This window comes from Bolinopsis microptera, chromosome 5 (genome assembly GCF_026151205.1).
Source record: "Bolinopsis microptera isolate Bmic1 chromosome 5, MBARI_Bmic_1.0, whole genome shotgun sequence".
Taxonomy (NCBI): domain Eukaryota; kingdom Metazoa; phylum Ctenophora; class Tentaculata; order Lobata; family Bolinopsidae; genus Bolinopsis; species Bolinopsis microptera.
Window position 1 is genome coordinate 6,230,454 of NC_087076.1, and position 21,457 is coordinate 6,251,910.

General features: G+C 37.9%; 2 protein-coding genes across 2 annotated transcripts in view; one reads left to right on the plus strand and one right to left on the minus strand.

Moving 5' to 3' along the window:
* The window catches only part of LOC134815388 (inositol 1,4,5-trisphosphate receptor type 1-like), a 185,585-nt gene that overhangs the window by 105,147 nt on the left and 58,981 nt on the right, over window positions 1–21,457 (minus strand). Inside the window, exons 2-4 of the mRNA XM_063823921.1 lie at window positions 20,019–20,137; window positions 7,701–7,771; window positions 7,024–7,220 (exon numbers count right to left, since the gene is read on the minus strand). Coding sequence (XP_063679991.1) covers window positions 7,024–7,220; window positions 7,701–7,771; window positions 20,019–20,101 — 351 coding nt within the window. The 5' untranslated portion in view covers window positions 20,102–20,137. The remainder of the gene's footprint in view (window positions 1–7,023; window positions 7,221–7,700; window positions 7,772–20,018; window positions 20,138–21,457) is intronic.
* Window positions 12,784–17,349, plus strand: LOC134815997 (uncharacterized). The gene is made up of 3 exons (XM_063824649.1): window positions 12,784–14,615; window positions 16,513–16,637; window positions 16,765–17,349. The coding sequence occupies exons 1-3, from the start codon at window positions 14,488–14,490 to the stop codon at window positions 17,037–17,039; spliced, it is 528 nt and encodes a 175-aa protein (XP_063680719.1). The 5' UTR covers window positions 12,784–14,487; the 3' UTR covers window positions 17,040–17,349.

A 21,457-nucleotide genomic window follows, 5' to 3' on the forward strand; every position in this document is an offset into this window, starting at 1 on the left:
ACAGCCACTAGAGCTCTCTAATCAAGCCCCAGACCTTGTCATCAACAGACAGAGAGACAGGCATTAAATAACTCTCGGTATTACCCTACTCAGTATCTATGTCCCAGACCTTGTCATCAACAGACAGATATTAAAGAACTCTCGGTATTACCTTGCTCAGTATCTATGTTAGTACTACTACAACTAGAGGTGACTAATGGGATGTAGCGGCTACATGTTAGTTTAATTGTAAAGAATTCTCTGACAGACAGGTGGTTACAGTTGATCTGAACTGGGTTCTCAAATAAGATTTGACTGTTTCGCTGAAGAAACAGTACAGTAAAAATAGCTTAGAGCTCAGTATTTGCATAATTTCCAAAATTATTGGTGTTGAGTTGGTGTTTCTGTGCAGCACTTTTTCTGATTACTACACGACTTATAGTCACCATGTACACAACACCACCACTAGGCACTATTACAAGTAGTAGTAGTATTACATGAGCACACTCTGGATCACACCACCACTAGGCACTATTACAAGTAGTAGTAGTATTACATGAGCACACTCTGGATCACACCACCACTAGGCACTATTACAAGTAGTAGTAGTAGTATTACATGAGCACACTCTGGATCACACCACCATAGTCACTATTACAAGTAGTAGTAGTTTTACATGAGCACACTCTGGATCACACCACCACTAGTCACTATTCCAAGTAGTAGTAGTATTACATGAGCACACTCTGGATCACACTACCACTAGGCACTATTACAAGTAAGTAGTAGTATTACATGAGCACACTCTGGATCACACCACCACTAGGCACTATTACAGGTAGTAGTAGTATTACAAGAGCACACTCTGGATCACAGCACCACTAGGCACTATTAAAAGTAGTAGTAGTATTACATGAGCACACTCTGGATCACACCCCCACTAGGCACTATTACAAGTAGTAGTAGTATTACATGAGCACACTCTGGATCACACCACCACTAGGCACATTACAAGTAGTAGTAGTAATTACATGAGCACACTCTGATCACACCACCACTAGGCACTATTACAAGTAGTAGTAGTATTACATGAGCACACTCTGGATCACACCACCACTAGGCACTATTACAAGTAGTAGTAGTATTACATGAGCACACTCTGGATCACACCCCCACTAGGCACTATTACAAGTAGTAGTAGTATTACATGAGCACACTCTGGATCACACCACCACTAGGCACTATTACAAGTAGTAGTAGTATTACATGAGCACACTCTGGATCACACCACCACTAGGCACTATTACAAGTAGTAGTAGTATTACATGAGCACACTCTGGATCACACCACCACTAGTCACTATTACAAGTAGTAGTAGTATTACATGAGCACACTCTGGATCACACCACCACTAGGCACTATTACAAGTAGTAGTAGTATTACATGAGCACACTCTGGATCACACCACCACTAGGCACTATTACAAGTAGTAGTAGTATTACATGAGCACACTCTGGATCACACCACCACTAGGCACTATTACAAGTAGTAGTAGTATTACATGAGCACACTCTGGATCACACCACCACTAGGCACTATTACAAGTAGTAGTAGTATTACATGAGCACACTCTGGATCACACCACCACTAGGCACTATTACAAGTAGTAGTAGTATTACATGAGCACACTCTGGATCACACCACCACTAGGCACTATTACAAGTAGTAGTAGTATTACATGAGCACACTCTGGATCACACCACCACTAGGCACTATTACAAGTAGTAGTAGTATTACATGAGCACACTCTGGATCACACCACCACTAGGCACTATTACAAGTAGTAGTAGTATTACATGAGCACACTCTGGATCACACCACCACTAGGCACTATTACAAGTAGTAGTAGTATTACATGAGCACACTCTGGATCACAGCACCACTAGGCACTATTAAAAGTAGTAGTAGTATTACATGAGCACACTCTGGATCACACCCCCACTAGGCACTATTACAAGTAGTAATAGTATTACATGAGCACACTCTGGATCACACCACCACTAGGCACTATTACAAGTAGTAGTAGTATTACATGAGCACACTCTGGATCACACCACCACTAGGCACTATTACAAGTAGTAGTAGTATTACATGAGCACACTCTGGATCACCACCACCACTAGTCACTATTACAAGTAGTAGTAGTATTACATGAGCACACCCTGGATCACACCCCCACTAGGCACTGTTACAAGTAGTAGTAGTATTACATGAGCACACTCTGGATCACACCACCACTAGGCACTATTACAAGTAGTAGTAGTATTACATGAGCACACTCTGGATCACACCACCACTAGGCACTATTACAAGTAGTAGTAGTATTACATGAGCACACTCTGGATCACACCACCACTAGGCACTATTACAAGTAGTAGTAGTATTACATGAGCACACTCTGGACCACACCACCACTAGGCACTATTACAAGTAGTAGTAGTATTACATGAGCACACTCTGGATCACACCACCACTAGGCACTATTACAAGTAGTAGTAGTATAATTACATGAGCACACTCTGGATCACACTACCACTAGGCACTATTACAAGTAGTAGTAGTATTACATGAGCACACTCTGGACCACACCACCACTAGTCACTATTAAAAGTAGTAGTAGTATTACATGAGCACACTCTGGATCACACCTCGTGACCAGAATTCTGGTCAGAAATTCTGCAGAACTGACACCCTCACCATAATTAGTACTTTTCAGGAGGTAGAAAAGGTGTTAAAGAGCACGACACGTGACCAACACGTGGTACAAGCTGCTGGAGACCCTCTCAAGCTTATTAACATTGCCAATCTCGCTCTCTCTGCCTCTAGTCCTCTTTCTAGAACGATTAACAATTTGAACCACCGACTCAATCAGAAGTGTGGCGGTTTAAGAGCTGCTGGAGCAGAGAGAAATGTAACCGTTCTAATGGTTTATACATGTTGTACTTGTAGCCCTGTGCTGACTACAGTACTACAACACCTTATTATATATTGTGTAGATTTGGAACGAGAGCAATGACTTGGGAGCATCAGGTGCGGTGATATAATAGAGGTCTTCTGTTTTATAATACTGATTCTAGATGTAGCGAGCGAATCGAGGGAGTTATAATAGGCTTCGTTATAATTGTGGTTTGGAGGTGGTATTGTCGCAAAAATTGATACTTAGAATATCAAATATTCTAAGTATCAATTTTCCTATAAATCAGACAGGACAGAAGGTAGACGTGACGTAGTACACGTGACGTAGTACAAACTGTCAGCTGGAGGTAAAACAATCTCTCTACCCCAGTCTTTAAATCAGACAGGACAGAAGGTAAAAAATCAGGGTGAACCCCCCCCCCCCCCCCCCCCCCCCCCCCCCCCCCCCCCCCCCCCCCCCCCTTAAAGATTTCTCTCGTGTTCACGATGAGATTGCCTTGATCTCGCACAGGGAGACATATCTCGTATAATAACATCTTAACACTGTCAATTAGATTTGATCGAGGCCGGTATCGCAAGATATTTTGAGAGTTATAAAGTTTAATATCATCAGTATTCACTATTCAGGCAATTATTATCATGTGTCTGATCACATAATATCTCGATATATCATGCATTTATCACATAATATCTTCTATCATTGCTTACAGTCACTGTATCCAGCTGTCGTGGGAGGTAGAAAGATACTGTAACTCTTGTAAAAATATAAGATGTAACTACCAGTATGATAAAGTATTAAATTTACCAACTTTTTGAGATGATGCCGGCTCTTTACGTACAATAACCAGCCGGGTAAAATAATCGTATCCTTTACTTAGATTTACTAGCTAATGTTAATGGTTATCGATTATACCGGTCTAAATGTTACAAAATAATAATTCCGTATATTACAAATCTCATTCACTTGCTATTATTATTATTATATTATGATAGTTTAAGTTACACATAAATATTACATTAACTTACGCATTCCTTATTAACATTAGTTGTTTAATGACTATTCAATGCGCAACACTTAATAACAATATTAAACAATATTATATAATATAATATAATATACAATCGCCTGACAATACTAATTTACCCTTAGCTCAAGGTATGTGAATTATAATTTGTTCATAAAGTCATAAACATTTGAAAGAAGGTTGTGAAAATTGTGGCAAGTCAGAAACTTATTCAACTTGCCTTATTGGCACTAATTACTAATATTTAGTATTTATACATGGTTATTGGTTACCTTACTACTATTTATACATGGTTATTGGTTACCTTACTACTATTTATACATGGTTATTGGTTACCTTACTACTATTTATACATAGTTTATTGGTTACCTTAACACTACTATTTCGTACATGGTTATTTGGTTACCTTACTACTTATTTTACATAGGTTATTGGTTACCCTACTACTATTTATACATGGTTATTGGTTACCTTACTAACTATTTATACATAGTTATTGGTTACCCTTACTACTATTATACATGGTTATCGGTTACCTACTACTATTTATACATGGTTATTGGTTACCTTACTACTATTTATACATGGTTATTGGTTACCTTACTACTATTTATACATGGTTATTGGTTACCTTACTACTATTTATACATGGTTATTGGTTACCTTACTACTATTTATACATAGTTATTGGTTACCTTACTACTATTTATACATCAGTTATTGGTTACCTACTACTATTTATCTACATGGTTATTGGTTACCCTACTACTATTTATACATGGTTATTGGTTACCTTACTACTATTTATACATAGTTATTGGTTACCTTACTACTATTTATACATGGTTACTGGTTACCTTACTACTATTTATACATGGTTACTGGTTACCTTACTACTATTTATACACTGGTTATTGGTTACCTTACTACTATTTATACATGGTTATTGGTTACCTTACACGAATCATCATGTGAATGGTACAAATAAGGGGGAGGTAAGAATAGTGTTGCGTGTCTAGACATAATAGTCACCATAATATAGAACAACATGAACAAATGTTGGCTCATGGGGAACACACAAACACGCACACACACACACACACAAACTAAATCACACACGCCTCCATACCAGCCTCCATACCAGCCTTCACCCTCCACTCCAACCAACGCGTACAAATATGCCGGTAACTCGGTAACACGGCCAGTCTTTGCACCGCGCCGAGGGCAGAGAGACCAGCCCTTATGTACACAAGTTAGCGACACAGCTTCTCTCATACTATCAATCAGCTAAAACGCCATCTAATTTCACGCAATAATTGAACCTGACGGGGGAGGAGTCCGTGTTGCAAATATATGTGCTCAAAATATTGACGTCAAGAGCTATGGGAAGATGTCACATTAGCTGCTACAGTAGCGAGAGAGCGAGAGCGAGATGAGAAGAGAGAGCGTGTGGAGGAGAGATGAGAGAGAGAGAGAGTGCGAGAGAGAGAGAGCGAGAGAAGAGCAGAGAGATGAGAGAGAGTGAGAGAGAGAGAGAGAGAGAGATGAGAGCGGAGTGAGAGACGAGCTGAGCGATGAGAGAGAGAGAGCTGATTTTTGAGAGTTATTGAGTACGAGGATTGAGAGATTTGATTGAGATGTGAAGCGTGAGCTGTTGAGTTTGCCAGACGAAAGACGCAGAGAGCCCGGACAAGAGATCCCAAGAGTATGACTGGTAGAGAAGAGAGTCGACAGGAGAGAGACCGAGAGAAGGAGAACTCGTCCCGATGGAGAGAGAGAGAGAGAGAAGAGAGGAGAGAAAGAGAGGAGAGAGAGATCGATGAGAGAGGATGAGAATCGAGAGATGAGATGCGAGAGAGGAGATTCGAGAGAGTGAGAGAGATGTTATGAACGATTTTTTACGAGAGCAGGACGAGAGAGTGAGAAGGAGATGAGAGAGGGAGAGAGAGAGAGGATTTGAGAAATGATGTAAGTTTGGTTGTGATGAGAGTGAAGAGAGGAGAGAGAGAGGAGACAATTAGTGATGATTTGGAGGATGATTGATGGTGTGGTTTTTTTTGTTTTATGAGAGTGATTGGAGAGTGCGATTGAGAGAGAGAGAGAGTGAGAGGAGAGGGAGAGAGAAAGAGAGCGAGAGAGCGAGAGTGACTAGTGAGGTGAGAGAGCGAGAGAAGATGAGATGAGAGTAGAGAGAGAGAGAGAAGAGAGGGAGAGAGGAGAGAGAAGCGAGAGAGGTGAGGAGGATGAGGAGAGAGGAAGAGTGAGCGGTGAGAGAGCGAGAGAGAGAGAGAGAGAGAGAGAGAGCGAGCGTGAGGAGAGAGAGCGAGAGAGAGAGACGCGGAGAGAGAGAGAGAGAGGGAGCAGAGAGACGAGAGAGAGAGCAGCGTGAGAATTGGGAGGAGAGAGAGAGAGAGATGAGAGAGCACGATGAGAGAGAGAGGTGAGGCGAGCGGGAGGGAGAGAGATGAGAGAGCGAGAGGAGAGAGGAGAATAAAGTTTAAACTTAATGGTGTTGATGGTTTAGTGGTGGAGCAAAGTTTGGTATTTAATAATTTAATGTTCAAATGCTTGGTATTTCTGAACGTAGTACGATTCAAATTGGACATTTTATTCATTATAAACCCTCTAAATAACTGCAGAACAAATATGGTTCACCGCCCAACCAGTATCCAGATTTAAATAATTTTCTTCGTATCTCATCATATAAGGTGACCCAATGTAATAATAATGCAATGTAACACCATTCAGCAGGAGAAAACAGTATTTCCAGTATTGACAAGGGAGTTCCGAGAAATCACATAAATAGACAACGATTGAACTGGCAATTAAAACTGCGGTGGTTTAAAGTTTTAAATAATATAATCTCACATATTAAAGTATTGCTAAGTGCTTCTTCTAATACTATCACAGTACCTGAATATTATCTGAACATAACAGTTATAATAATACCTGAATGATAGAGCCGTACGTGACCTCCTGCCCGGTTATAATAATACCTGAATGATAGAGCCGTACGTGACCTCCTGCCCGGTTATAATAATACCTGAATGATAGAGCCGTACGTGACCTCCTGCCCGGTCATGTTCATGCTCTCCTCCTCATTTTGTCTCTTCTCCAGATCGGCCGCATGTTGCAGCTTCTTCAACAGCACCGCATCAGTAATGGTGGTGGGTTTAGCTGCCTTCTTGAACTGCTTCTGTGCTGTGTAACGGTTCATGGCACAGATCTTAAACAAACAGTCTGAAGGGTTTTCTCATCAGCTTATAAAGTAGTGTTAAGTAAAGTTTCGGCTTTATAGCTTTAAATATAAAACAGTTCCTGACTAATATTATCTCAGATAAAGGAGGGGGTGACATGTCCCCCCCCCCCCCTGATAAAGGGTGTTTCTTTCCAATTATAATGATGGAAGCATTCAAGCGATGTCTATACAGATACTGAGATCAAGATATAGGAGACTGATAATCGCTTTATCCCAACATCTTTATGAAGAACGCTATTTAAATAGGACCATTATGTTTTAATGGTTTCTGGCATTTGAATTAATATCGACGCTGTATTCACTCCCGACAAAGTAATAAACTCTTTAAAATCAAATTTAAACTTGCAGAAATGCAATTAAATTATTCCGAGATACCCCTTAAAAAAGGTAACTATAGTATAACTTACAAACTACATAATAACTTATTGAAACTATTTTAAACTTTAAAACTGAACCCTTACCACGAAACTTTCTGGGAGGGTTTTGGTAGTCTCCATCGTCTGGCCTGATAACTGTCCTGTCGTCGACCAAACTGAAATATCCTCGTTATAGTACAAATTTAGACATCATGTTTCTTCTTTTATAGAACTCTTATTTTTGGTTTTTTATTAAGAGTTATCGCGTTGGTTTCAGCTCTATAAAAAAAGGGAAATATGAAATATTTAATTGCATCTTTTTGAAGAATTCTAAGTTGAATAATGTTGTGCTGAATTGATCTCAACATCGATAGTCAATCCCGCGTCAAATTCTACTGTCGGGATGTTCAATGAAGTTGACCCCTAAGATTACTGATAATAAAACCATTTTCACTTCAATTATAGTAATATGCACTGTATAATATACCACACAATCAAGTCCAACAGTTCCAATCTCAATCTTCATTTGACGACATTATAAAAGTATTCAACATGACAGCAGCTGCTGCTGCTCTATTACAAAATGTATTTGATGCTGTACGACAATGTAAAACTAAATGCGTCCTTTGCCGCGGTGGTATAATACAGATCTACCAACTAAATAACTCAGCCTCCAGAGTTCAGAATCATCTGACATAATATCGACATATTATCGCACCTTCGGGACTTCGACCGGCTCTTAGTAAAGGCTCCTTAATTTAGAAATTGAAAGGGTTTGTTTCAGTAATTACAGTCTGTACAGCCTGGCACCCAGCCAAACATTGTTCGCTCAGCTATATATAGATTTATAAATAGCTTTTAGAGTTACTGTCAGGGATCGTGTTCGTTTACTATAAGGACACAATTTAAGGTGATGAATAAAATTACAATATGTTCCCAGAGACTTAGTACTTACCACACAATTACTTGTAGTACAATAAGTGCAAAACAAGAATTCAGTCAATTCTAGGGTGGTTTATTTTTCTTCTTCCTTTTGCAAGGCTCAAATCTTTCTTAAAGTAGCCCAGTGGATTCCGAAACTGTAATCTGCACTTTGCAGCTATATAAAATTCGTTTCTAGGCAACATTTTAAACTATTTTCAGTGATTCGGACTCTTTTGAGGTTGAATCCACTGACGCAAAAATTAAGATCAAATTCATGGACAAATTACGATTAACTTGCAGCGTTGTGGCATTAAATTGCATTAAATTGGCATTATAACTTCAGGTCAAATTTCAGGCTGAAAAGGATGTACTGATATTTAGTCGGTTAAATGCGACTTTTACTTTTACAGTACGTTTTATCGCACAATGTACTTAACAGTAAATATCCAATATGAGTACACCGCTACTAATACACCGGCTAAGAATAAAATAGATAAATACCTGTTATTACATTAATACCAATTTTATTCGTGATAATTCATATAACAACTGGAATGTCCGTTGTCGCAAGAAAGGAGACTATTGCTTGCTTTGACAATCAGTTTTTATTATATTATTGTGTTACAGAAACATCCATCATAACCGAAGAACGAGTGTGCTAAAAAATTTAATCATTATTAAATCGATTCAAATAATAATGACACAAACATCATCACACGTCATCATACATGTTTCTATAGAATTCTAGGTTCAGAGACAAAATCTACATTAAATTATACTTTCCACTACTATATAAAATAACTAAATATAATAAAACGTTTGTTAACAACGTGGGGATTAAACCTAAGATATTAATTATGCTTTTTTTATTAATTACATAATTGGTTCCCTCAATTTTTCCTAAAACTTCATTCGAAACATTCCAAAAATAACTATCATTTACAAACATTTTAGAAACCATACATGTATCTTTGTTAAATCCTTCTAATTCAACTAAGGACTGTCTCTGAGCTCTAAACGTCCGGAGGAAGTTTGTTCTAATATGGTCTAATTCTCTCCGTAAGAAAAGAACTATGGAAATTCTTAATCTTTGTACTACTTTTACTGTATCTACTGTTTGATACCAGATTAAGACCTGATCTACTCATTCTGAACAAACCTGATCCATAATCGGCCAAACCGCTAATAACTTTGAAAGCTACAATAAGAAAATGTTAGGTGATGAATGAGGTTAGAACATTTAAAAATGTCCAAAAAATAAATATTTAAATTACTAGAACTCCCGGTAGTAAATCTAGCTATCAAATTGAAGGAGGTAACATCATCATATAAACGTGTCAAACTGAGTGGCAAAATCAACGTAGAAAGCTTACCACCAGTCAAACTCGATGGAACGTTTCCCTTGTCAATGATAATAAGCTTTTTTCGATAGTGCTTGTTATTACTGCATCGAAAACTTAAATTTAATCCAAAGTTGTGACCAACAAAATTCGCGCTGAACATTTTCAAGTACTGAAGAACGAGACGCTGACAATTATTTTTGTTATTATCCATTCAAGTGTTATATTTAGCAATCTCTAGATAAGATCTTTAATTCTGTGCATGAATATCGATTACAATCGAACAAAAACATATTGCTTTTTCTGATTCTAAGAATAGCCCTTGGCGCTCTTTCAGGACGAGGACAAAAAGCGTTCTCACTATTTTGGAGACATTTATTTTTAACTACAATACAAGGGTATGTTTTGAGAGCCGATATCTATATTTGGTGCTTGAAGTTGTTATAACTTCTTCTTATCATAACGGGTCAATATTAACTATTCAGTATTCATGTACCAACAACTTCAATAGATCAACCTTTCAATGTAACCAACTTATTACAATATGTGACATTTTACGATCTGTACGTATCACAATATTAGTAGGTTGGTATATTGAATTGTAGGTTGGTATATTGAATTGCTGAACTGTAAAATTACACGACATTTTATTTGAATAATAATATGTACATGGAACTTTTTCTGTGGTTAATGTACTTGAAGTTTTATCGGTATAGTACAATACAGTGTACAATACAGTGTACAATACAGTGTACAACACAGTGTACAATACAGTGTACAATACAGTGTACAATACAGTGTACAATACAGTGTACAATACAGTGTACAATACAGTGTACAATACAGTGTACAATACAGTGTACAATACAGTGTACAATACAGTGTACAATACAGTGTACAATACAGTGTAAAATACAGTGTACAATACAGTGTACAATACAGTGTACAATACAGTGCTGGCATTGCAATAACTCCGCACCTCATTTACATTTTACATATATTTCAGAGCTTTACCAAATACCAGCCGTGAACCTAGGAATATGAACTCCCCACACAACCTGCAGTCTCTTCACCAAGTACCGGACAACAAAGCAGGGTAGTCTCATTAAATTGACGCTGATTGGAAGTAGATACAATATCTGGGCTATGACTGGTGGGTTGGTACACACGTGGTTAAAGTCCTACGCTCTGATTGGTTGGTAGCGGTGGGGGTAGTACAATTCCACGACTTCCTAGGTCAGCACGTTTAAATAAGGGGGCTGGGGCCTAATTGCGCGCGTGCTGCTTGTTCAATACCATGTACAGGGGCCGGCTCTTCATGGTAAACCCTTAACTTACTTCTTTAATTGTGTGGTGATCAAGGAAGCATGATGTATACCTCAGTAGCAATTATCTCAATACAATACAGGGGCATGGGGCTGAAGTAAGGGAGCGTTCACATATTATATCAGCAGCCGAGGGGGCTCGGAAATGCTGACGGTTGCTGACGGGGGAGGGGGGAGGGGGTCTGGGCCAGTCTAATGGGTCAGTAAAAATACCTCAATTTTGGCCAAAAAACCTTTCTTTCAATTTCCATCATGTGACAGTGCATTTTCAATAAACTTCGATCAGTCAGGGGGTTTGGCAAATGCTGACGTTATTGGGGAAGGGTCGGGTGGGGGAGGGGGGTCGCTTCAATGCTGAATGTTGCTGAAGAAAAGGGGAGGGGTCAAATTATAAAAATGCATAGGTTTTGCAGCAGATTATGCGATTCCGTAACTGCGGCAACTCTAAATTAACTTGGTTCGTACTTCATAGGATTAAAATTACACGTAGAGAAAGTGGATTAATGGATTATTAAAATCTTACTTTATAACTTCACACTTCGACCATTAATTAAATTAGCATCCCATAAAGCAGACCCGTCTTTTAATTAACTTGAGAAGCTACGAAATTCAGGTGGGTTTTCCGGTTCCTAATTCTATCTTCATTCAAGACAAGTGACAAGCGGAAAGGTTACAGTGCACTTCCACGGCATGGATTTGAACATCTTGTGGTCAACCATTCAAGAGGCTTCGTTGACCCCCTAACTGGCGTTCACACCAATACATGTGAAGGGATGTGGTTTCACGCAAAGAAACACATGCTCCGTGGCCATGGAAGGACCCGTGCAGACTCTGAAGCCCTAGAGATAGCCCTCTGTGATTTCATGTGAAGAAAGCGTCATAACCTCACCCGATCGGACTCATCTGTGAGAAGAGCCTTTAATAGCGAAATCCCTAAGCTGATGAGAAGAATATTATCCTGAATAGTTGAATGTATAATTTTATCAATGTATTGGTTGCATTGGTTTTCAGGAATTAGGTTAATTTTAATCAAATTAAACATTACGCATACATTGTTTGTCACTTATTATTACACTAGAAGATTGTTTACCTTTTTGCCCCAAGTGTGCCCCAAGTGTGTTTAGTTTATATAAACTGTGCTTCAAGTCATTTTTTTTGCCTCTACTGCCTCAACTTGGGCGACATCTGTCCGACAGCGGTTTTGGACAGGAATCACTGTCTGACAGGAGTCGTTTTTGGCGACATCTGTCCGACTTTCGGATCACATTTGTAATTTCGGATCACTATTGTCCAATTTATCGACATCAAACGAAAATAGACTATGGTAGAGTTCACTAGTTCAACTCAGATGATATCTCAAATTGGAAATGTTACGTATACAAAGTTGCTAACCTAGTAACAGTTCAGATAATGTCTCTAAATGTGTCGTATTGAAATTAGATCACAATTTTGGCGTTTTTTCTGGTAACATGAGTCGGACAAGAGTCGCTGTCAGACAGATGTCGCTTTCGGAAAGATGTCGTGTTACCGGAAATTAAATTTTGTGCCCCAGGTTTGCCCCAAGTGTGCCCCAAGGGGGCCTAGCTAGATTACCAAATTGCCACAGTCCCCACTCACCATTTTCATACGTGTCATGTTTGTGATTTTTGAACGCTATTATATTTTTCTATGACTACAGTTGGTAACATTTCTAAGGTATTAGTGCCGAGTTTACTTCTGGTAAACTCCATAATCAAAGGTCCTCCGGATCGGGACGGATAAGTTGCTAGTTTCAGATGGATAAATTAATTAAATTGAGGTATACTGTTTTTCGAATCCTTATTTTTTTTAATTTGTCGTCTGAGTCCCAACGTGACCATAAGGTTACGCCATGGACAGCTGTAGTTGACATCGTCATCAATATCATTTAATGTGTTGTACTCTCCTTTCACGAGTGTACACGTCATTTTATTTTTTATACTACTAGTTCTTCTTCCTATGTTTTTATTGGCCTTTTGTTCTAACCTCATTACACACGGTTAGCAAACTGTTTCCACCTCGATTTCCTTAATTAGGCTTATTTGTCACCTCTTTTGTTTACTCTACAGATTGACATGTTTAATTGTAACCAATTTGGATGATATTAGTTTAATATCTTATCACGTGACCGGCATATGTGTCACGTTAATAGTAGTATTTAGAGGCAGTCAGAGAGACTGTCGGGACTCTTTCTTTGGTACGGATTTTCTTACTGTATTACTCTTGATACGTTTTGGATCTCCTATTTTAACCACTGGTTTTATTTTTACCCCATAGACCGCTTACTTTAAATGAATAGTCCAATTTATTAGGATCATTGAAATTTAAACTATCCACCATTGAAAATAGTTTTGAGAACATCTCACAGTAGAAAAGAGGTATCATATTCTGAGTGTGACAAAGTTAACCAAATATTGCCTTATAACCGTCGGATACATGCCCTTTAACCCATGTTGTATTATAATAGTTAGATTGACTTAGAATCTGAAAAGCTCTAAATAACAGTTGACTTCTAATTAAAGTGGACAGTTCTGATTCTCGATCCAGTGACAATATTTTAAAATCTTGATGCTTAAATTCTGATTCTCGAGTCTTAAAATTCTGACAAGCAAACTTAATGGCTATCTCCTATTTACGACTTACGTGGGTGCCCGGTGTTACATATACGGCATTTTAAATACCTCCCTGATGCTTTTAAATTTAACTGTAACTTCATAATGGGGCTTATAAGATATACCTACTTTGATTATAAATTTGAATCTTTAGAGCGTTTAATGTTAATCAAAGGTTGATCGAAACTTTCCCAGAACCAAAGTGAAAGCAGCCCTACCCCAGATGGTTTTTATACGTCATGCCTCATTTTAAACGTTTATTGATGAGTAAGGTAGCAAGATGTATACGTTCTGAATGGAGAGACTCTTTGAGCACCATTTAGTAACCGAACCGATACTAGAAAGTAGACCTCTATATATTGGTGATAATGGGTTTTAAAATCATGCAGATCAACCTCAAATGAAGAAATTGATCAAGCTCCCTGCACCTTAGGTGCATCATATGCCTTTGATGTTGCAGGTAAAGTGATGATTCCGTAACGGTAAGACACCTTGAACCTCAGATGATGGAGCTACAAAGGAGCTCAAAGAGTCGCCCATGTGGGGGGAGATAGTATAAAAGTGGGGACTAGGTCAGTAAGGTCAGTTGCCGACATATAGAGTCCCCAGATAGAGTCCTGTTGTAGTGATAGTCTCTGTTACCCCGCACTCTCTGCAACTCACCATACTCAACATGAACGGAATGAAGCACTGTTTCCTTCTCATAGGTCTGGTGTTGCTCCTGCACACTTCTTCCCAGATGTCTACTTTCAAGGCCAGCAAGGCGAGCAAGTGTCCTGACACACCTAGACCAGTCAACAAGTAATTATTGAGTTTTATTTTATTCGGATATAATCTTAGTTTTTACTTTTTTTAAATCGGTATGGTACGCACCGCTATCTTGCTGCCTAACTATAAAGTATTGAGCAACTCCAAGTGTGCTTTTTACAGTCCACTATGATCGTGAAGAATCAGTTTATCCACTCAGATCACACACTACCCAGTTTCCTTTGAGATCACCCCAGGGGTGTAGGAATGATTTTCTTCATGGGGGGGCCAAGTTCTAAATATTTTTTGGCGCTTCGCGCCAAAGCCTGAATTTCGAGGGTAAGGACAAAAGGAAATTGCAGCATGTGCGGTATCGCGATTCTTCACGTTTGCCGCGACAAATCGCGATTTTTCAGATCCTGGCCCCACGACAAATCGCGATTTTTTCAGTTCTCCGCGTCAAATTGCGCATTTTCCTTTAAATCTGAGGACCAAATTCGCGTATTTTCCTTTAAATCTGTGGGCCAAATATCACGTTTTCTATAATTAGTATATGAAACCAATCAGTATCACATCCACAACCTTCCGAATGTAGGCACGGCGCGGACTTCAAAAAACCGAAAAATATATTTTCGCCTCAGAATGATCAGGGTAGCATGAAACATGAACAAAAGTAGTTTCCAAGAAAACTTTGAAAATTTTTGACTTGAAAATTTTCGGACTTGAAAATTTTCGGTGCAAGTCATTCTCGATACGTACCTCTGAAAGCAGAGCTCCCACTTCCGAGCTCGTATTGCGAATGGGAGGCCTGCCTTCCGAGATCGCATTACAAAAGGGAACCCTCGAGTCCAAAATCGTATATCGAACTTCGAAAACCGAAAAAAATATTTTTGTCTCATAATGAATGATCAAGGTAGGATGAAACATGAACAAAAGTAGTTTCCAAGAAAACTTTGAAAATTTTTGACTTAGAAAATTTTCGGTCCAAGTCATTCTCGATACGTACCTCTGAAAGCAGAGCTCCCGCTTCCGAGCTCGTATTGCGAAGGGGAGGCCTGCCTTCCGAGATCGCATTACAAAAGGGAACCCTCGAGTCAAAAATCGTATATCGAACTTCGAAAACCGAAAAAAATATTTTTGGCTCATAATGATCAGAGTAGTATGAAACATGTAATGAACAAAATCAGTTTCCAAGAAAACTTTGAACATTTTTGACTTAGAAAATTTTTGACTTAAATAATTTTCGGGGAAAAAAATTTTTAGAAACCTAAATAAAAAATTGGCCCTTTTTGGCCCCTTGCCCAGATTTCATGGGGGGGCGATGGCCCCCCCTGCCCCCCGCTTCCTACACCCCTGGATCACCCCATCAGATCACACATTTAACAGTACATCCCATCAGATCACACATTTAACAGTACACCCCATCAGATCACACATTTAACAGTACACCCCATCAGATCACACATTTAACAGTACATCCCATCAGATCACACATTTAACAGTACATCCCATCAGATCACACATTTAACAGTATATCCCATCAGATCACACATTTAACAGTACACCCAATCAGATCACACATTTAACAGTACATCCCATCAGATCACACATTTAACAGTACATCCCATCAGATCACACATTTAACAGTACACCCCATCAGATCACACATTTAACAGTACACCCCATCAGATCACACATTTAACAGTACATCCCATCAGATCACACATTTAATAGTACATCCCATCAGATCACACATTTAACAGTACACCCCATCAGATCACACATTTAAACAGTACACCCCATCAGATCACACATTTAACAGTACACCCCATCAGATCACACATTTAACAGTACACCCCATCAGATCACACATTTAACAGTACACCCCATCAGATCACACATTTAACAGTACACCCCATCAGATCACACATTTAACAGAACCTCCTATCAGATCCATCAAAGCGTGCTGGGACTACACGAAGAAGCTGGAGACGACAGTGATAGATAAGACGGACGTCAAGAGAGGCCTGTGTTTAGACGTTAACTCTGAACATGATAACCACCGTCTTGGAGTAGGTTAGTACAATATTAGTAACACCTGTAACTGAACCTCGCCATCACCTGTAACAACCTCATGAACACCTTTAATCTCCAATCTAACTTTTATCAGCCACAATAAAACTTAACCAGACAAAACTTTCAGAAATAATGAGGACATCGAAGATTATATACTGTTTCGGAATTGTGAAAGGCAACAAGTTCAACAAGGAGGAATTCACATACCCCATCAACGGTATCATGCAGACCAAATCAGAGATCATGGAGAATCCTGACATCTGTGTGCTGGATGGTGACTACAAGGATCCCTCGTGTATGGAAGTGGATTTCAGTGACTACAACGTGCTGTACAAGGCCATTGTGGAGCAATCTAGACTGCTGGAGGGCCTCTTCATAGGCACACACGACGGTGATCTTTAGAGTTTTCTTGGTCAATTTTAAAACCTCTATTTTGTAGAGGGGGTCTCTGGGATTGTCAGTGGATATTTCTTTTCCCTAATGACTGCTGACCAGTCCCGTTGAAGTTTAGTATAGACAGGAAAAGTTGCCCCATTATTTGGGCTTCCATACTCCTGAGTTTTACTGACAGTCCTGGTTTTAAGTTTGGTCGATGACCCCAACTATTTCAACATAGTTTTTAAAGTTCGGACGAATTGGAGATGAGTGATTTTTACATGATTAGGCATTTTAAATTCACAATCGCATTTTAAATTCACAATCGCATGATTTTAATCTCGCGTGTTTTATTTGTTGTAAGGTATTCAAAGCAACATTATAAACATTATGAAATGTTTCGCTAGTACCATGAAATGCTAAAAAAGTTAAATCAGATTAATAAATAATTGAGCAGGCACTTAAATCTTAAGATAGCTCAAGATGTAAAATTGAGATGTAGGAATATAACTGCATCTGTCATCTGATGGAAGAGCAGTTTGTAAAAGCTGCAAACTGCACGAAAAACTGCACGAAAAACTGCACGAAATGCCAGGTTTTTATCTTCCGGCTCCTTCTATAAGCATTAAGCAAGCCAAGGTAGATGCAGTTCACCTATTATAATCAGATTATTTAGCTCCAGGGCTCTTGCACAGCAGTGTAACAGAGGTATTTACACTGGAGGCAGTCTTTAGTTTGCTGTTAGATAAGATTCAACAACATCTGGAACTTCTTGACTACTAAATTGTTGAGTGCTTTGACAATCGCTAGAATTTGGGCAAATGAGTAATATTTGGGCGAATGAATAATAATGACTTTTATTCAAATTATATAAGTCTTCCCATAAAAGGTGCTGCCTTAGACGATTAAACAGGTATTTTTTTGGCTACATATTAGGCAGGGGTTGACAACTGGATTATGTAGAGGACATTTAGCTTTTCAGGTATTTTCGGAGTGAACTATACCCCGGTATTTAGGTACAGAACTAAAATGTTACTATTATACTGGAATATTATTATTAAATTTAGAATGAGCTGACAATAAACGAATGAGTCCAGTGCTATTAGTATACTTCGGTTAGAGTAATAAGCATAAGGTATGCAGTTAAATTACAAGAATACCTTGGTTGCTAGGCATTGCATTTATCTAAGCAGCGCCTGTATTCAATAATTAATGAAATCTTATTAGCGGATTTAGGTATATAATTATTGTATATATTATTGTATGTATAAATTCTTGAGTAAACATTAACCAGTAAACAAAGCTGGTTCCCAATCCTTAGATGTGCTAGAAATTAGTAGCGTGCCCAGTAAACTAATGGCTAAATAATATTCAGTAAAAAGCAGCAAGTTTATATTAACGATGTGCTTTTTTGATGATCAACGAAGGGAACGTTCATTGGGGAATATCTCACATACTACGTAAGCTAGCCTAGGGGAGGCGGTTTGAAAAAGATAATGTTGGTGTAACTTCTACACAATAGCCACGTGTGTTAAGTATGAAGAAAGAAGGGTCTAATACTGTTACGAGCGGATGCTTTCAACCACAATTTGAAAAAAGATACGGTCGTTTTTTCGATATTTCTTCCTCTCCTGAAATGTCTTTATGATATTAGCTCCTGCCTCCTGCCTCGTGATAATGAGAAATCTAATATGGTATAAATTGTACCAATCTGTGAAAGGTTTTTAATGAAATTATTTTACGGAACTAAACTACCATAAAAGGTGTTAGATAAGATTCAACAACATCTGGAACTTCTTGACTACTAAATTGTTGAGTGCTTTGACAATCGCTAGAATTTGGGCAAATGAGTAATATTTGGGCGAATGAATAATAATGACTTTTATTCAAATTATATAAGTCTTCCCATAAAAGGTGCTGCCTTAGACGATTAAACAGGTATTTTTTTGGCTACATATTAGGCAGGGGTTGACAACTGGATTATGTAGAGGACATTTAGCTTTTCAGGTATTTTCGGAGTGAACTATACCCCGGTATTTAGGTACAGAACTAAAATGTTACTATTATACTGGAATATTATTATTAAATTTAGAATGAGCTGACAATAAACGAATGAGTCCAGTGCTATTAGTATACTTCGGTTAGAGTAATAAGCATAAGGTATGCAGTTAAATTACAAGAATACCTTGGTTGCTAGGCATTGCATTTATCTAAGCAGCGCCTGTATTCAATAATTAATGAAATCTTATTAGCGGATTTAGGTATATAATTATTGTATATATTATTGTATGTATAAATTCTTGAGTAAACATTAACCAGTAAACAAAGCTGGTTCCCAATCCTTAGATGTGCTAGAAATTAGTAGCGTGCCCAGTAAACTAATGGCTAAATAATATTCAGTAAAAAGCAGCAAGTTTATATTAACGATGTGCTTTTTTGATGATCAACGAAGGGAACGTTCATTGGGGAATATCTCACATACTACGTAAGCTAGCCTAGGGGAGGCGGTTTGAAAAAGATAATGTTGGTGTAACTTCTACACAATAGCCACGTGTGTTAAGTATGAAGAAAGAAGGGTCTAATACTGTTACGAGCGGATGCTTTCAACCACAATTTGAAAAAAGATACGGTCGTTTTTTCGATATTTCTTCCTCTCCTGAAATGTCTTTATGATATTAGCTCCTGCCTCCTGCCTCGTGATAATGAGAAATCTAATATGGTATAAATTGTACCAATCTGTGAAAGGTTTTTAATGAAATTATTTTACGGAACTAAACTACTCTTTCCTTGACAGTCGGACATAATCGCTGGAAAATTAACTCGTTATTACCCAAGAACAACACAGTTTTTTTAATGATATATTATCCACTGTACTGTTAACAATTCATCTTAAAACCCCGTATAAATGGAGAATCCTTGAAAAAACAAATTCTCCAGTAAATATTTTAGAGACTGACATTAACAATTTATTGACAGAAGTAATAATATTAAGATATTCAAACTTACCCGAGTGTGCTTATAAATCCGGACACTTGTCCCTCGGCATACAGTGAGCACACATCACCAATGTTAAGAATGGAGGCAGACATCACCAAGAGTGCTCCATTTTCATTGAAGACTCCATTCTGTGTTATTGGTATTCAGCAAATGAAACATATTATATTTGGCTTTCTCGCTGATAACTTAAAAATAAATGTTGTATATTATACAAATGACATATCAATGCTTTTCATACAAAGTTACAACAAATTCTTCGTATTATTTATCCTGGGTTTGGACAAGATATGACCCGTTTAAAATATTTCCATCACGTTACATAATTCTCAATAAATGTAATAGATTTGTAGTGTTGTAATAAGTTTAAAATGATATGATATCAAAAATATATAATTTATTCTTGATTCGATGAAAAATAGAGTGAATTTCAGCATTAAAGCTTAACAGTAAAGTTTACAATATTTGGAATGTGTGATTAGGTCACAGGAGGCAAAAGAATTATTGCTTGCGATCACATTTAAAACGATAACTAGCGTTATATAAACGAGTTTTGATAATAAGGTAAAGACTTTGGCTGCTTATCTTAACTAAACGGCCCTATAAATAAGATGTTTGGCAAAATTAACAGCTAAAAATCGGAACTTTGTGGCTTCCATCGTGAATACGACGTTTTGCATTGTGATTTCAGACAAGCTAAACAAAGACAAAGCGCTGGGGTGCATTGTATAACCAAGGGAAATGTTCAAAGAATCGTTTAACATATTTTATGAAAATTCGGAACTTTTAACCATACTTAATTCCTAATATGTCCATATCCGTAATACAAAGGTTCTACATGAATAATTGTATGACATAGCTCATCAAGTTCGTATTTATGTCCCTCCCTCCGTCAGCGCGACACTGATCTTAAAGAATAAAGTGTGTATTAACGAAAGTACAGTGATAATTTTGGGACCATATCATGGCGAAATAGAGTGCATCCTGATATTCTGTGTATATGTCAATATACAGTGATAAAATTGAAATCAGCATAAATGTGAGCATTCTAACGAATAAAATAGTTAGTTTGAGGTTCCAAATAGATTTTTTAAATGGCTAAACTAATACTATAAAGCAATTTCACATCATATCAATATAGCGTGCACTCTTCAAGACTTTTAAATTAAAGTGAATGTGTCAAATACACCGAAGAGGTTAGGAATTAAATGCATATTTGCTGTGATGGTCACTTATTCTAATTATAAGACTTATATTGATATTAAGTAACATGTGTCGAACAACATTATCATAATTTTCCCTAAAGACAGTTTCTGGTTTTCTGATATTAAAAACTCAATCTTGACCTTTGAGTTTTTGCAATAAATTAAAACAGTATTATATGAACAGAACCATAAAAGGCCTGTGCCCTGCATCAGCTGGCGGCTTTAATTAACCCTTTAAAATAAAAG

Excerpts from the sequence above, each read along its gene's own strand:
- LOC134815997 (XM_063824649.1), top strand. The coding sequence starts at position 14,488 with ATGAACGGAATGAAGCACTGTTTCCTTCTCATAGGTCTGGTGTTGCTC. Across the intron at positions 14,616-16,512 it reads ACACCTAGACCAGTCAACAA|ATCCATCAAAGCGTGCTGGG; the intron begins GTAATTATTGAG and ends ACCTCCTATCAG. Across the intron at positions 16,638-16,764 it reads TAACCACCGTCTTGGAGTAG|AAATAATGAGGACATCGAAG; the intron begins GTTAGTACAATA and ends CAAAACTTTCAG.